We start from the raw sequence: 18,135 nt of genomic DNA, 5'->3' as shown, positions 1-18,135 counted from the left end.
TAGTCGACTTGCAAAAATAAATCAACAAAGTAAAACACAAAAATACAACACTGAAATATGACTGCAAATAGTTTGTACTTTATTCAGGTAAGATATTACAATAATTTACTAATAATAAACTGCTCTACATGCAGAGACGGATAGATAGTGAGATAGAAGATTGTGCGTGTGGGGAGTGGGTCATTTCAGCATTTCTCAACAGAGATTAAGTGTGTGTGTGTGTGTGTGTGTGTGTGTGTGTGTGTGTGTGAGAGAGAGAGAGAGAGAGAGAGAGAGAGAGAGAGAGAGAGAGAGAGAGAGAGAGAGAGAGAGAGAGAGAGAGAGAGAGAGAGAGATAGAGAGAGAGAGAAAGAGAGAGAGAGAGAGAACTTGGTCCGCAAAATAGTACACAAGTATGCGCAATCCCATCGAAAAGTTATTGGCCCATACCACAGACTACATCTATTCACAGGCCTCACGACTTATGTTGTATAAAGATATCAACCGTTTCACATCTCAGACGCAATGTCTGAACAACATCAACAACAGAAAACAGCACCACCAACAACAACCTTCCAAAAAAGGTGGAAATATTTGTGATATGCCAGGCAACTCCAACACTGTGTGCCAAAAAAATACGTAATACCACAACGTTTCAGCACCAAGGCCAGCGTCGCTGTTGGTGGATTTCTCACCAGACGTTGAAACATACATTTCTCACTGTCATGTTTTCTGTAACTCAAAAAATGTATCTTCTGATTTTAAGTTGATATCAACAATGTTAACCAATATGAAGTATGCGAATAAAGCCTCACCTGCTCTGTTGAATCGTCGTTTATCAGTTTTTCAGTCCTGAAGGGAGGCAGCGTGGCGGTCCCTGGGGTATCCAGACTGACAATGCTGCGGCTGTATGTTGTATCATATTTGACATCACTCGTTCTAGAATCCACAGTTCTGTAGGCGTCATAATTGAACACTTGTGGGTGTGACAGTGTGCCTGTGCCCCCTACGTCCGCGTAAAGAGGAGGGTAATATGGGATAACGGGAAGATTTCCGTTGGACTTATAAAACAGCCTCTCCTGTTTCCATCTGTAGCACTTCACTGACAGTATGGCTATGAGAGAGACAATAAATAGGAAGGAGACAACTGCTAAAGCCAAAACTAGATAAAAAGTCAGGTTGTCGTTGTACTCCTTGTCGTGCGTAAAATCACTGAATTCAGAGAGCACTTCTGGAAAGCTGTCAGCTAAAGCCACGTTGACATTCACAGTAGCAGAGCGAGAGGGCTGTCCGTTGTCCTCCACCACAACAGTGAGCTTTTGCTTCACAGCATCTTTATCAGTCACCTGTCTGATGGTTCTTATTTCTCCATTCTGTGCGCCCACTTCAAACAGAGCCCTGTCTGTCGCTTTCTGTAGTTTATAAGAGAGCCAGGCATTCTGACCAGAGTCCACATCCACAGCCACCACTTTAGTGACTAGATAGCCTACATCTGCTGAACGAGGCACCATCTCTGCCACCACAGAGCTGCTAGTTTGAACTGGATAAAGTACCTGAGGCGCATTGTCATTCTGATCCTGGATATTTATCCGGACAGTTACATTACTACTAAGTGGAGGGGAGCCCCCATCTTGCGCTTTGACTTGGAACTGAAAATTCTTTATTTGCTCGAAATCAAAAGAGGAGACGGCGTTGATCACTCCACTGTCTGCACTGACTGACACATACGACGAAATGCGCACTCCATTAACGGTGGAATCCTCCAGAATGTAGGACACGCGGGCATTTTGGTTCCAGTCTGCATCTTTGGCTTGTATGCGGAATATGGACACGCCCGGTGCGTTATTTTCTAAAACTGAAGCTTCGTATATGGTACTGCTGAACACAGGAGGGTTATCATTTACATCACTGATCTTTAAAGACAGAGTGACGCTGCTGGACAGAGATGGCGTGCCTTCGTCAGAGCACGTCACGGTGATGTTGTAGAGAGACACTTGCTCTCGATCTAAAACATCATGCGTACTAATGCTGTGAAAGCCATCGGATGAAGTCTGTATGGCAAAAGGAATGTTATCATTAAGAATGCAATTCACATTCCCATTTTCTGCCGTGTCTGCGTCTTTGATGTTCAACATGGTCACAACGGTACCAATCTCAGAATTCTCAGATATTTCATTCGATTCAGAAATTATGCTTATCAAGGGGCTGTTGTCATTTACATCCGTAATATCCAAAATAACTTTGCAAGTGTCAGAATGGCCTCCTTGGTCTTTCGCTTGCACTGGAATCTGGTACTCTTTATGTTTCTCGAAGTCTATGCTCCCAATCAATATCAATGCTCCGTCATCACTGTTTATTTGAAATAACCCAGCGAGTGCTTTTGCAGTGCTTGACAGCGAATATGAAACAATACTATTTGAACCTTGGTCAGCATCTGATGCACTTACAGTAGTTAAAAGGGTGCCTTTAGGTGTATTCTCTTTCACGCTGGCCTTATACAGAGCCTGGTTACAAACGGGAGCATTGTCATTTGCATCTAAAACTGTGATAAGAATTCCCATCGTGCCAGACATTTGAGGCTCTCCTCCATCTAAGGCAGTGAGCAACAGAGACATTTGCTCTTGTTTTTCCCGATCTAACGGCTTCTGTAAAACCATCTCCACAGTTTTCGTACCATCTGCCAAATTCTGCGTTTTCAAAACAAAATGGTCAGTAGGCTTCAAGGAGTAACCCTGTAAGCCATTTATGCCCACATCATTGTCGATTGCAGTCTCTAACTCGAACCGAGCTCCTGCATTTGCGAGCTCACTTATTTCAAATTTCATTTCACTAACTGTGAAAGTCGGAGGATTATCATTAATATCAGTAATTTCTACTGTAACTCTGTACAATTCCATCGGTTTCTCCAGAATGACCTGAAAATGCAAAGCGCAGGGCGTCGTCTGACCACACAAAGCCTCTCTGTCAATCCTTTCTTTGATAGCGAGTACTCCTCTGTCTCTGTTCAGCTCGATGTATTCGGTGCTTTGGTCGGTGTAAATGCGTGCTTTGCCTACTTTAAGTCTTTTCAGATCTAACCCTAAATCCTGCGCTATGTTGCCTACAACAGAACCTTTTGGCATTTCCTCTGGAATAGAGTAGCTGACTTGTCCTCGCGCTAAACCGAGATACAGTGCTGAAATGAACAACAGTACTTGCCGCGCCATTTTCCTCCACTTTCCTCTATTGGCTAAATCCACGAAAGATACGTTATCCAAATAATAATTATTCCATGAAACGGTTATACAATGCAATTTCACAGCAAGATGGTAGAAAAGTCCATCAGTTTAGTCCAAAATCCAGACGGAAACGTCGAATGTTTCTTCCCTTCGATTCTCTCGTCTACAAGCTCTTCTCGTTATGGCTGACTTGTTTTACATATAAAGAGATAAGGGAGGTACTCAGCAACTCAGCATGGAGCACAGCAACACCTTAGCCAATAGCGGCCCTCTGAGTCAAAACCGATGAACTACATGTGGTGATGACGTTAATCAAACTGCAGGCCTACATCAAGGTGTTCGACCTACATTTCCACACCTGACTAAAATACTCAGGGCATTTGGGAAAAAAGGCAAATCAACAAAGTAAAACACAAAAATACAACACTGAAATATGACTGCAAATAGTTTGTACTTTATTCAGGTAAGATATTACAATAATTTACTAATAATAAACTGCTCTACATGCAGAGACGGATAGATAGTGAGATAGAAGATTGTGCGTGTGGGGAGTGGGTCATTTCAGCATTTCTCAACAGAGATTAAGTGTGTGTGTGTGTGTGTGAGCAAGTGAGAGAGAGAGAGAGAGAGAGAGAGAGAGAGAGAGAGAGAGAGAGAGAGAGAGAGAGTGTGTGTGTGTGTGTGTGTGTGTGTGTGTGTGTGTGAGAGAGAGAGAGAGAGAGAGAGAGAGAGAGAGAGAGAGAGAGAGAGAGAGAGAGAGAGAGAGAACTTGGTCCGCAAAATAGTACACAAGTATGCGCAATCCCATCGAAAAGTTATTGGCCCATACCACAGACTACATCTATTCACAGGCCTCACGACTTATGTTGTATAAAGATATCAACCGTTTCACATCTCAGACGCAATGTCTGAACAACATCAACAACAGAAAACAGCACCACCAACAACAACCTTCCAAAAAAGGTGGAAATATTTGTGATATGCCAGGCAACTCCAACAGCCACGGTGTGCCAAAACACTACGAAATACCACAACATTTCAGCACCAAGGTCAGCAACACTTTTGGTTTTCGCCTTAAAAGTTTCCAGCAGAAGTTGAAACATGGGCCTACATTTCTCTGGTGTTCTCTGTAATTCAAACGATGTATTGGTTGATCTGCTTTTCAGACACACTAACCAACATGATAAAGTATGCAAATAAAGCCTCACCTGCTCTGTTGAATCGTCGCATATCAGTTTTTCAGTCCTGAAGTGAGGCAGCGTGGCGGTCCCTGGGGTATCCAGACTGACAATGCTGCGGCTGCAAGTTCTATCATATTTGACATCACTCGTTCTAGAGTCCACAGTTCTGTAGGCGTCATAATTGAACACTTGTGGGTGTGGCAGTGTGCCTGTGCCCCCTACGTCTGCGTAAAGAGGAGGGTAATATGGAATGACGGGGAGATTTCCATTGGACTTATAAAACATCCTCTCCTGTTTCCATCTGTAGCACTTCACTGACAGTATGGCTATGAGAGAGACAATAAATAGGAAGGAGACAACTGCTAAGGCCAAAACTAGGTAAAAAGTCAGGTTGTCGTTGTACTCCTTGTCGTGCGTAAAGTCGGTGAACTCGGAGAGCACTTCTGGAAAGCTGTCAGCTAAAGCCACATTGACATTCACTGTAGCAGAGCGAGAGGGCTGTCCGTTGTCCTCCACTACAACAGTGAGCTTTTGCTTCACAGCATCTTTATCAGTCACCTGTCTGATGGTTCTTATTTCTCCATTCTGTGCGCCCACTTCAAACAGAGCCCTGTCTGTCGCTTTCTGTAGTTTATAAGAGAGCCAGGCATTCTGACCAGAGTCCACATCCACAGCCACCACTTTAGTGACCAGATAGCCTATATCTGCTGAACGAGGCACCATCTCTGCCACCACAGAGCTGCTAGTTTGAACTGGATAAAGTACCTGAGGCGCATTGTCATTCTGATCCTGGATATTTATCCGGACAGTTACATTACTGCTTAGTGGAGGGGATCCCCCATCTTGTGCTTTGACTTGGAATTTGAAATTCTTTATTTGCTCGAAATCAAAAGACGACACGGCGTTGATCACTCCGCTATCTGCACTGACTGACACATAAGACGAAATGCGCACTCCATTAACGGTGGAATCCTCTAGAATGTAGGACACGCGGGCATTTTGGTTCCAGTCTGCATCTTTGGCTTGTATGCGGAATATGGACACGCCCGGTGCGTTATTTTCTAAAACGGAAGCGTAGTATTTAGCACTGCTGAACACAGGAGGGTTATCATTTACATCACTGATCTTTAAAGAGAGAGTGACGCTGCTGGACAGAGATGGCGTGCCCTCGTCAGAGCACGTCACTGTGATGTTATAGCTAGAGTCTTGCTCTCGATCTAAAACATCATCCGTACTAATGCTGTAAAAAACATTGGATGAGGCTTTTATAGCAAAAGGAATGTTTTCATTAAGAACACAGTTCACATTCCCATTTTCTGCCGTGTCTGCGTCTTTAATGTTCAACATAGTCACAACGGTGCCAATTTCTGAGTTTTCAGATATTTCATTCGATTCAGAAATTATGCTTATCATAGGACTGTTGTCATTTACATCCGTGACATCCACAATCACTTTGCAAGTGTCAGAAAGACCACCCTGGTCTTTCACTTGAACTGGAATTTCATACTCTTTATTTTTCTCGAAGTCTAACTGTCCTATTAGTGTCAGTGCTCCGTCCTTGCTGTTAATCTGAAATATTTCAGACAAAGCTTTCGCAGTACTGGACAATGCGTACGTGACAATGCCGTTTGTACCTTGGTCCGCATCGGATGCGCTAACCCTTGTCAGAAGAGTGCTTTTGGGTGCATTCTCCTTCACACTGGTCTTGTAAATAGGCTGAGAGCAAACTGGGGCATTGTCATTTGCGTCTATTATCGTTATAAGAATCGCCATCGTGCCAGACATTTGAGGCTCTCCTCCATCTAAGGCAGTGAGCAACAGAGACATGTGCTCTTGTTGTTCCCGATCTAACTGCTTCTGCAAAACTATCTCCACGGTTTTTCTACCGTCTGCCAAATTCTGGGTTTTCAAAGCAAAATGTTCGGCGGGCTGTAAGGAGTAGCTTTGTAAGCCATTTATGCCGACGTCATTGTCGACAGCCGTCTCTAACACGAACCGAGCTCCTGCATTCGCAAGCTCACTTATTTCAAATTTCATTTCATCAACTGTGAAAGACGGAGGATTGTCATTAATATCTGTTATCTCTACCGTTACTCTGTACAGCTCCATTGGTTTCTCCAGAATAACCTGAAAATGCAACGCGCAGGGCGTCGTCTGACCACACAAAGCCTCTCTGTCAATTCTTTCTTTGATAGCGAGCACTCCCCTGTCTCTGTTCAGCTCGATGTATTCGGTGCTTTGGTCGGTGTAAATGCGTGCTTTGCCTGATTTAAGTCTTTTTAAATCCAATCCCAAATCCTGTGCTATGTTGCCTACAACAGATCCTTTTGGCATTTCCTCTGGAATAGAGTAGCTGACTTGACCCAGCGCTAAACCGAGAGACATTGCTGAAATGAACAATAGTACTTGCCACGCCATTGTCCTCGTCTGTCCTGTAATTCCAAACCACAAAATATACTTTATCCAGACAGATCCTCAAGGAGTATTCCGTCGAACGACGAACTAATGTGATTTTACACCAAGATGACACAAAGAACCACGAATTTAGTCCTAAAATCCAGACGTATGCGTCGACTGTTTCTTCCCTTCGATCCCGTCCTCTACGAGCTCTTCCCGTTATGGCTACCTTGTTTTACATATCAGGGGATAAGGGAGGTACTCAGCAACTCAGCATGGAGCACAGCAACACCTTAACCAACAGCGGCCCTCTGAGTCAAAAACTATGAACTACACACATATGCAGAGCGGACGACAACATTGTGTATGCACTGTACTACATTCATGTCGTTGTCCACTAGATACGTATGTATGTAGGTAGGCCTATTTATCAAAACTATTCATTGACGTAGATTAAGTACTACAGTAAAGAATTATATTTGCAATATTACACTGCTCCACCCATTTCATAACTCTCTCAAGGGCACTACAAAAGGCTCTCATGTTTGGTATGGTTATAGCAAAGAGAGTAATCCTTAGGGAATGGAATCTAGCTCTCCACCATGTTTTAAACAATGGCTGAATGATAAGGTGTCTTGTTTATATCTTGAAGAATTGCAATATACACTGTCAGACAATGGTGCTAAGTTTTGCGAGATTTGGGGCCCCTTTATGGACCATATTAACAGGGACAAAGATAGTGACCAACTAGTCATACCTGGAGACTTGATGATTTACATTCCTATGTGTACGCTTTGTTTTATTTTATTTTATTTATTTATTTATTTTTTTATTATGCTTTACAAAACCCTGGGACATTTAAACTGGGACCTCTGACCTCACTCATGGACTGGCATATCACAGTGTTTGTTATCTTTTATGGACTGGCAGTTGCGTTTTGCTTTTGTTTGTCTGTTTGTTTTTTGTATGTGTATGTGTGTTAGTGTTGTTTTTTCTGTCTGTAGTGCTTAAAGTTTGAAAATCTTTGAAAATAAAATGCATTAAATACAATAAAGAATAACGAAACTAATAAAGTATAATAACGGATTGCATTGACGGTGAATCTTGTGTATTTCTACCCAGGTAAGACATTAACGAATTCCAGATAATTTTGCATTACAGTGATATGACAGGTGGAAAGAATGGCAGACACATAAGTGTGTGTGTGTGTGTGTGTGTGTGTGTGTGTGTGTGTGTGTGTGTGTATGTGAGAGAGAGAGAGCGAGAGAGACAGAGAGAGATAGAGAGAGAGAGAGAGAGAGAGAGAGAGAGAGAGAGAGAGAGAGAGAGAGAGAGAGAGAGAGAGAGAGCGAGAGAGCGTTTCAGGACCATGATCAGCGACCAGCGCCGTTTTGCACAGCAAGAGCTCTGTACACAAGTAAGCGCAATCCCATCCCAAACGTATACACCATACAACTTTACAACCTATGTCATTGTACATAACACATGATAGGCCTACATGTAACACGTGTAACACAAAGTTATGTCATCGTAGTTGCATTAAGTCATACCTGTTCTTTATCCCTGACCAGCGTGCCGAGGTCCTCACGAGGTAACGTCTGCTCTCCATTTGTATCCAGACTAATGATGCTTTCAGTGTAAGGTCGCCCGTATTTCACATCACTCTTTCGAGAGTCTGTTGTTCTGCAAACCTCGTAATTGTAGACGTGTTGTAAAGTTCCCGTGCCTGTTGTGTCCGCGTAAAGTGGAGGGTAATATGGAATGACAGGGAGATGGCCGTTGGATTTGTAAAACATCCTCTCACGTCTCCATCGGTAGCACTTCACTGATAGTATGGCTATGATGGACACAATGAATAAAAATGAAACCACAGCCAGGGCCAAAACGAGGAAAAACGTTAGGTTGTCATTAGTATCCTTCTGCGTAAAATCCGAAAACTCAGAGAGCACTTCTGGAAAGCTGTCAGCTAAAGCCACATTGACATTCACAGTAGCAGAGCGAGAGGGCTGTCCGTTGTCCTCCACTACAACAGTGAGCTTTTGCTTCACAGCATCTTTATCAGTGACCTGTCTAATGGTTCTAATTTCTCCATTCTGTGCGCCCACTTCAAACAGTGCCCTGTCTGTCGCTTTCTGTAGTTTATAAGAGAGCCAGGCATTCTGACCTGAGTCCACGTCCACAGCAACTACTTTGGTGACCAAATATCCAACATCAGCTGACCGAGGCACAATCTCGGCCACCAGGGAGCCCCCGGTCTGCACCGGATACAGCACCTGGGGTGCATTATCATTCTGATCCTGGATCAGCAATTTAACACTCACGTTACTGCTTAGTGGAGGAGAACCCCCATCTTGTGCTTTTACGCGAAACGAAAAATCCTTCAACTGCTCGAAATCAAAAGACTTCACTGCATGAACAACACCACTCTCCGCATTAACAGACACGTAGGATGAAACAGATACGCCACCTATCGAGGCTTCTTCTAATATGTACGAAACACGGGCGTTCTGGTTCCAATCCGCGTCCCTGGCTTTCACTGCGAAAATAGACAAGCCTGGGGAATTGTTTTCGGCCACAGAGGCAACGTATGATGCCTTTTCAAAAACAGGTGCATTATCATTTACATCTGATATCTGTAACGACAGAGATACACTGCTGGACAGCGAGGGCAAGCCTTCGTCAGAACACAATACAGTGATATTATACTCGGAATTGCTCTCTCTGTCCAATTCATCGTCGGTGACTAAACTAAAGAAGTTATTTGAGGTCGATTTCAAAGCAAATGGGATGTCATCGTTTATAAAACATTTGACTTTCCCATTCTCTCCAGAGTCTTTGTCCTGTACATTTAAGATGGACACCGCTGTGCCTATAGCCGAGTCTTCTGATATGGAATTTGACTTCGACATTATATTTATGGTCGGTGCGTTATCGTTTGTATCTGTTACATCGACTAATATTTTACACGAATCTGTTAGACCCCCCTGGTCAGTTGCCTGTACATTAATTTGATAGTGACGAGCCTTTTCATAATCAACACTACCAACTAGAGTCACTTCACCGCTTAGTTCATTAATGGCAAATGTTTGTCTTACATCTTCCATAATGTTGCTGAATGAATAGCTCACTTTCCCATTTGAGCCCTCATCTAAATCAGTAGCACTGACTGTCGTCACTACTGTGCCTTTGTGAGCATTTTCCGTGATAACAGCCTTATACGAAGCTTGCGTAAAAATAGGTGCGTTGTCATTAGCATCCAAGACACTGACGTTTATTTGTGCTGTGCCAGACAACTGCGGCTCGCCACCATCTACAGCTGTCAAAACTAGAGATATTTGGTTTTGTTTTTCTCTGTCTAGTGGTTTCTGTAAAACCATTTCAACAATCTTAGTTCCGTCTGCTTGAGGTAGCAATTTAAGAAGGAAATGATCTGAGGGCGTAAGAGAATAACCCTGCAACCCGTTAATACCCACATCTAAATCCATCGCTCTCTCCAGAACAAATTTAGCCCCAGTCGTAGCTGACTCGCTAATTTTAAAAAACATCTTTTCCTTGTCAAAGTGTGGAGGATTATCATTGATATCGGTTATTTCGACGGTGACACTGTAAAATTCCATGGGGTTCTCCAAAATGACCTGAAAATGGAGAGCACAGGGCGTAGTCTGCCCGCATAGAGCCTCTCGGTCGATTCTGTCTTTGATTATCAATACACCCCTGTCTTTATTTAGATCGATGTATTTGGTATTGTCACCTGTATAAATGCGCGCTTTACCCGATTTCAATCTTTTCGCATCTAAACCCAGATCTTGAGCTAAGTTACCGACCACAGATCCCGTCGACAACTCCTCGGGAATAGAATAGCTTACTTGTCCGCTAACGATACCGAATGAAAATAAGAACATAAACACTAGTACTTGCCAGATCTTTGTTTTGCTCGACATATCCATTTTACAACAGGCACGGATCAGTACAAAATCATCCGTAACAAGCTGTTGTTCATGCAGTGATCCTGAAACAAAGAAACAAAGATGGCGCATATACAGTCCTCTGAATGAAAGAGATGTTGTCAGTAAGTCCAGTCGTGTCTGTAGTCAAATGTGCAGTCGGTCTTGCTAGATATACAGGGGGAGGTTACGCCAGAAAATTAAGACCTAATATCCACTGGTTGACCAACAGCGTCCCTCTGAGTTTAAACAGATGAACTGCAGTTACTACCACACATCCAAGTGACCGTTATAAAAGCAGGCCGACTGACTTCATTTCATCAAAAGGGGACAATCATCGTAGAAGTTATTCGTGTTGCACACCATGTCCTATTAGCATAGCAAATCCCTTGATTATAAATAAATAACTTTGTAAAAGATGTGGCATACGGTGGCAAATATAATACAGCAAATATAATGTGCTGCTGTAGCGTCGTCGTTGTGTACGTCCCTCTTCCTAATTGCACAAACACAGGAGCTTGTCAGGGTAGCAAAAAAAGGTAACGAGTGCGAGAGTAGCATGATGGGACATCATAACATAACATGCCATGAAACCAGAAATGAGTTAAGGGCATGAGCTCGTGACCATGCATGCTCACGTGAAAACCAAAGCCATCGAAATGCAGAAGGTCGTGTGTGTGTGTGTATGTGTGTGTGTGTGTGTGTGTGTGTGTGTGTGTGTGTGTGTGTGTGTATGTGTGTGTGTGTGTGTGTGCCCACGTGCCCATAACATTCAGACGCAAGTAAACGGTGCTTCAAGCTTTGATAATGTTATAGATGATTACGGGGAGTTGCGCTCAGAGCATGCGTAAAATGTGTTGTAAAACGCATGGCTGGCTATATTAGATCAGATAAGAGCGTATCGCTCAACCCGCATTTCATTTTTCAGAGTGCAGTGACAGAATGTCACAAGAGATTGAATACGAGCATTGCAACTAAAACATGGACCACAGACATTGTGCCCATCCAGGATTCAACAAAAGCAAACTCACCTGGTCGTCCATGAGGAGTTTATCCGTATTGACATGCGGTAGTGTTCCGGCAGCATCCAGGCTGACAATACTTTCATTGCAAGGTCTACGACACTTAACATCACTCCTCCTGGAGTCAGTTGTTCCGTAAACCTCATAATTGTAAACGTGCTGCAAAGTCCCAGTGCCCCCAACGTCCGCGTAAAGTGGTGGGTAGTATGGAATGACCGGGAGCTGTCCATTTGATTTATAAAACATCCTCTCACGTCTCCATCTGTAGCACTTCACTGACATTATGGCTATGATGGACACGATGAACAGAAATGACACAACAGCCAGGGCCAATACCAAGTAAAAAGTAAGATTGTCATTGTATTCCTTCTCGTGCGTAAAATCACTGAACTCGGAGAGCACTTCTGGAAAGCTGTCAGCTAAAGCCACGTTGACATTCACAGTAGCAGAGCGAGAGGGCTGTCCGTTGTCCTCCACTACAACAGTGAGCTTTTGCTTCACAGCATCTTTATCAGTGACCTGTCTGATGGTTCTTATTTCTCCATTCTGTGCGCCCACTTCAAACAGAGCCCTGTCTGTCGCTTTCTGTAGTTTATAAGAGAGCCAGGCATTCTGACCAGAGTCCACATCCACAGCCACCACTTTAGTGACCAGGTAGCCTATATCAGCTGACCGAGGCACGATTTCAGCCACGAGTGATCCACTGGACTGCACAGGATAAAGGATCTGTGGTGCGTTGTCATTCTGATCCCGGATGACTATTTTAACGCTGACATTGCTCATTAAGGGAGGAGAGCCTCCATCTTGGGCCTTTACATAAAAGTGAAAATATTTTATCTGCTCGTAGTCAAATGAGCGCACTGCATTTATGACCCCACTCTCAGCATTTACTGACACATAGGAGGAGATGGTTACTCCGTTAAAAGATGACTCCTCTAACATGTACGAAATCCGTGCGTTCTGATTAAAATCCAAATCTCTTGCGGATACTTTGAAAATAGAGAGGCCAGGCGAGTTGTTTTCTTGGACAGAAGCCTCATACGACTTTCTGTCAAACACAGGTGCGTTATCATTCACATCAGATATCTGCAATGAGAGGGTGACGTTACTGGCCAGGGAAGGTACGCCTTCATCAGAACACGTCACTGAAATGTTATACATGACGTCTCTCTCTCGGTCTAGTTCACTGGCTGTGACTACACTGTAAAAGCCATTTGACGTAGACTTCAAAGTAAATGGCATATGCTCATATATAACACATTGTACATTGCCATTGACGCCAGAGTCGGAATCTTGTATATTAAGAATGCTTACGACTGTATCAGATTTAGAATTTTCTGGTATGGAGGTCGACTTTGACATTATTTTTATAACTGGTCGGTTATCATTTGTATCAATGATATCAACAGCGACTTTACACGTGTCGGTGAGACCGCCATGGTCTTTTGCTTGTATAGCTATTTGATAACGTTTGATTTTCTCATAATCTGTATCACCAATTAACTGCAGTACACCGGTGGCTTCATCCACGCTAAATACTGCAGCTGCGTCACCAGCAGGCTTAGACAATGTGTATGTTACTTTGCCATTCAGCCCCTCATCCGCGTCTGTCGCACTCACAGTGGTTAAAATTGTTCCCTTTGGAGAATTCTCTACAACACTAGTTTTATACATTCTCTGGGAACAAATCGGAGCATTATCATTTGCATCTTGTACAGTTATCAGTATCTGCACTGCTCCTGACATCTGAGGGTCGCCTCCGTCTGAGGCAGTGAGCAATAAAGATAAATGATTTTCTTTCTCTCGATCTAGGGTTCTCTTCAAAATCATTTCAATGCTTCTGCTGTCATCGGACAGCGCCTGTGTCTCCAACTCAAACGCATCAGTGGGTTTTAGAGTGTAGCTTTGAAGACCATTGATTCCAACATCATTGTCGATAGCCTTTTCCAGTGTAAATCTGGTTCCAACAGGAGACGCTTCGCTAATGTCGAATTTGATTTCACTCACTGAAAAAAATGGCGCATTATCATTAACATCCGTTACCTGAACCGTAACACTGTAAAATTCTATGGGATTTTCAAGAATTATCTGAAAATGTAGCGCACAAGGCGTTGCCTGGCCACACAGGGCTTCGCGGTCTATCCTCTCTTTAACAAAAAGGATTCCCTTGTCTGTCATGAGCCCTATGTATTCAATGTCATCACCGGAGTAAAGGCGAGCTTTCCCTGATTTAAGCCTCTTCATATCTAAGCCCAAGTCCTCGGCTATGTTTCCCACCACTGAACCTTTCTGCATTTCTTCAGGAATCGAGTAACTGATTTGTCCGCGTGCGGAGCGGACCGCAAGGAAAGCGCAAACAAAAAGCAGTACTTGCCACGCCATTGTCCTGTCCGACATTTTCTCTGGGTATAAAATCACGATATAATCCACAAAAATGGTGTCTGGCGACGACGTATTCCAAAGACAGAAAAGAAACTAAACTAAATGGGATAAAGTTAAGTGAACAATCCGTGGATATTGTTCCAAAGTGAGCATTTTGTTTGCAAATGCCGTCGTGTGAAACAAAGCCCCGTCCTGCTTATGTATGAAAAGATGGAGGAGGCGCAGTTGCTATTTAAAGTAAAAACATTTCAACACATTGGTTGACCAACAGCGTCACTTGCAGACCAATATGCTGCACTGCATTCAAAGCAGCACAGTAATAGTCCCACTGCAAGACGCACTGCAGAAACCTAACGCCGAGTACTTCCAATTATGACTCCCTTGTTGTCTCTGATTTCATTACCATGGTTAACAACCAGGTTGTTCGACTGCAACATCACACAAGCCATGCAACGTCCCAATATAACAAAATAAACAGTTATGATTGTTGTTTCAGCAAAGTCACCAGAGTGCACCACTCACAAAAAAGTACAAAATGCAAATATAGTGGCCCACACATTGATTGAAGATAACATTGACATCTTTTTACGGGCAGCATTGAATGGCTGGTTGACTAAACACAACCGTTAGCTTGTTTAACACTTAGCTAACTCAATAAAACCAAGCATTTCGAATATGGCACCATTTCAGGATTTTTACAGAAGCAAACTCACCTGGTCGTCCATGAGGAGTTTATCCGTATTGACATGCGGTAGTGTTCCGGCAGCATCCAGGCTGACAATACTTTCATTGCAAGGTCTACGACACTTAACATCACTCCTCCTGGAGTCAGTTGTTCCGTAAACCTCATAATTGTAAACGTGCTGCAAAGTCCCAGTGCCCCCAACATCTGCGTAAAGAGGCGGGTAGTATGGAATGACGGGGAGGTTCCCGTTGGATTTATAAAACATCCGCTCACGTCTCCATCTGTAGCACTTCACTGACAGTATGGCTATGATGGACACGATGAACAGAAATGACACTACAGCCAGGGCCAATACTAAATAAAAAGTCAGGTTGTCGTTGTACTCCTTGTCGCGCGTAAAGTCTGTAAACTCGGAGAGCACTTCTGGGAAGCTATCAGCCAAAGCCACGTTGACATTCACTGTAGCAGAGCGAGAGGGCTGTCCGTTGTCCTCCACCACAATAGCAAGTTTTTGTTTCACAGCATCTTTATCAGTCACCTGTCTAACTGTTCGTATTTCTCCATTCTGCGTGCCAACCTCAAATAGCACCCTTTCGGATCCTTTCAGCAGTTTATATGAGAGCCAGGCATTCTGACCAGAGTCTACATCCACAGCCACCACTTTACTGACAAGATACCCCACATCTGCTGAGCGGGGCACAATCTCAGCTACTAGCGAGCCACTACTCTGCACTGGATATAAAATCTGAGGTGCGTTATCATTTTGATCTTGGATATTTATTCTAACACTAACGTTGGTGCTTAACGGAGGGGACCCTCCATCCTGCGCTTTGACATGGAAGTGGAACTGCTTTATCTGTTCATAATCAAAGCTGCGCACCGCATGGATGACACCACTCTCTGCGTTAACAGATACGTAGGAGGAGGCTGCGGCTCCGTTAATGGTGGTCTCCTCCAGCATATATGAAATTCGTGCATTCTGATTAAAATCTACGTCTGTTGCCTTGACTGTGAAAACGGAAATACCAGGAGAGTTATTTTCTGGAATGGAGGCTTCGTATGAGCTCCTTTCAAATACAGGAGCGTTATCATTCACATCTGATATCTGCAGGGAAAGAGTCATGCTGCTGGAGAGAGGGGGAGAGCCCTCGTCAGTGCACGTCACGGAGATATTAAATACTGATTCCCTCTCTCGGTCTAGCTCACTGTCTGTGACTAAACTGTAGAAGTTGTTTGAGGTAGACTTAAGAATAAATGGCATATTGTCGTTGATACTACACTGAACATGCCCATTATCACCCGAGTCTTGGTCGTGAATATTCAGAATACTAACGACAGTGCCCGCTTTAGAATTTTCCGGTATTGTCGCCAGTTTGGACATTACATTTATAACTGGACTATTATCGTTTGCATCGATGACATCAATGATCACTTTACATGTATCTGAGTGTCCGCCATGATCTTTGGCCAAGACGTCGAGTTGATAGCGTTTTGTTTTTTCATAGTTTGTCTCTCCAATCAGTTTAACTACCCCAGTTGTATAATCTATTTCAAACAATCCATTAACTTCACTGGTAGGTTTCGACAGAGCATACGACACTCTCCCATTCAATCCTTCATCTGCATCAGACGCCTGTACTGTGTTTAACATTGTGCCTTTCGCAGCATTTTCTACAACACTTACTTTATATACTCTCTGGGAACAAACCGGTGCATTGTCATTGGCATCTAGAACCTTAATATGTATCTGCACAGTCCCCGACATCTGCGGATCACCCCCATCAGTGGCGGTCAAGACTAAAGATAGACTCTCTTCTTTCTCTCGATCTAGAGATTTTTTCAAAATCATCACCACACTCTTAACATCATCTGTTTGAGTGGTCGTCTCTAATTCAAATATGTCACTTGGGTTTAGGGCGTAGCCTTGCAGTCCATTGATTCCGACGTCACTATCTATGGCTTTCTCTAGCGTAAAGCGTGCACCGAGGAGAGAAGACTCGCTTATCTCAAACGCCATTTTGTCCACCGAGAAAAATGGGGCATTGTCATTAATGTCTGTAATCTGGACCGTAACACTATAGAACTCCATTGGGTTTTCTAATATTATTTGAAAATGAAGCGCACAAGGTGTGGTCTGTCCACATAATGATTCTCGGTCTATCCTGTCTTTGATGAAAAGAACCCCCTTGTCTTTCATCAGATCAACGTATTCTGTTCCGTCGCCTGTGTAAAGGCGAGCTTTCCCTGATTTAAGCCTCGATACATCTAGCCCCAAATCCTGTGCTATGTTTCCAACTATAGAACCTTTAGGCATCTCCTCTGGAACCGAGTAAACTATTTGTCCATGCACAATGCCAAGCCCATAAAGAAAAGCCAACGCCAGTACTTGCCAAGCCATTGTCCTGTTCGATGAGCATGAAACACAATATAATCCTCACAGATGTGTGCTGTATCAAAATATTCCTCCAAACAAATCGATTATGTTGTCCAAAAAAGCAAAAATACAAGTCTGCTATCCGTGCGTAAAAGTCGAAGGCTGCCTCCTTCGACGGATGTCGTGTTTTGCGCACTGCTTTGTTGTCCTCGTTATTGTGAAGATGGAGGAGGCTTGGTTCTATATTCACAGTTTCCCCCAACACACAATCAACAGCGGCACTTAGAGACCAAAATGATGTACTACACGTTGACCAGTATACTAGAGCTGTCTCAATGCCCAACGCCATAACGCACCAAATAAAGCAACATACAGCAGCACATAGCGTTTCAGCCGTTACGCATCAGTATGTTTCAGCACCATGGCTAGCACCCGCAGTCCAACTGGGAAATCACTTAATGCTGACGTTAATGACGTGCAATTAATTACGTGCTGCATAGAGACCACACATCACATCAAAATTAAACCAACGAGCTGTTTTTTTTCAGTGAGCTCTGTTCGTTTTTAAAATCCTCACAATATGGCGCACACATTTGGAACAGCGTGGAGTTGCTCTTTTACAAACAGTAAAATATTAATGTAGTGTGATAATATTATTTTCAGTTGAGTATGTGACTCTGCAGTACGTTTGACTTTGATTTTGTTGTGTTTCCAACGTACACAATGTGCTGTGAAGCCGTCCAAACACTTTCTATGAAGCATGCATTCACAGGGATCTATATAACATCCAGACTTTTAAAACAGATTATTTCACGCGTAGGCGGTTTACATGGTTTACTGTTGACCCTAGACCAACTGCAGTGCATTCTTGGTTTGACGCTTTGCCTGCTTGACGCATGATAGTATAGAGCTGCATACTCATCGCATCCTTTGCGCAGCTATATTACCCTTCA

The 18,135-nt window shown here is 43.4% G+C and overlaps 4 protein-coding genes across 4 annotated transcripts; all 4 read right to left on the bottom strand.

Annotated features, from left to right (window-relative positions):
* Nucleotides 1-740: 740 nt before the first annotated feature.
* Nucleotides 741-3,283, bottom strand: LOC134439515 (protocadherin gamma-A10-like). Its single transcript, XM_063189413.1, has one exon. The coding sequence runs from the start codon at nt 3,183-3,185 to the stop codon at nt 741-743; it is 2,445 nt and encodes an 814-aa protein (XP_063045483.1). The 5' UTR covers nt 3,186-3,283.
* An 802-nt stretch (nt 3,284-4,085) lies between these two features.
* Nucleotides 4,086-6,826, bottom strand: LOC134439514 (protocadherin gamma-A11-like). Its single transcript, XM_063189412.1, has 2 exons — nt 4,378-6,826; nt 4,086-4,105 (listed from the first exon to the last, which is right to left on the bottom strand). Exons 1-2 carry the CDS (start codon nt 6,794-6,796, stop codon nt 4,086-4,088), a joined length of 2,439 nt encoding a protein of 812 aa, XP_063045482.1. The 5' UTR covers nt 6,797-6,826.
* Nucleotides 6,827-8,319: 1,493 nt separating this feature from the next.
* Nucleotides 8,320-11,007, bottom strand: LOC134439513 (protocadherin beta-16-like). The gene has a single exon (XM_063189411.1). It carries the CDS (start codon nt 10,810-10,812, stop codon nt 8,320-8,322), a length of 2,493 nt encoding a protein of 830 aa, XP_063045481.1. The 5' UTR covers nt 10,813-11,007.
* A 3,811-nt stretch (nt 11,008-14,818) lies between these two features.
* On the bottom strand, nt 14,819-17,921 carry LOC134439512 (protocadherin gamma-A11-like). The gene has a single exon (XM_063189410.1). It carries the CDS (start codon nt 17,204-17,206, stop codon nt 14,819-14,821), a length of 2,388 nt encoding a protein of 795 aa, XP_063045480.1. The 5' UTR covers nt 17,207-17,921.
* Nucleotides 17,922-18,135: the final 214 nt, after the last annotated feature.

This window comes from Engraulis encrasicolus, chromosome 23 (assembly GCF_034702125.1).
Source record: "Engraulis encrasicolus isolate BLACKSEA-1 chromosome 23, IST_EnEncr_1.0, whole genome shotgun sequence".
In the NCBI taxonomy this organism is placed as follows: domain Eukaryota; kingdom Metazoa; phylum Chordata; class Actinopteri; order Clupeiformes; family Engraulidae; genus Engraulis; species Engraulis encrasicolus.
This window is presented reverse-complemented; position numbering and strand designations above follow the sequence as displayed.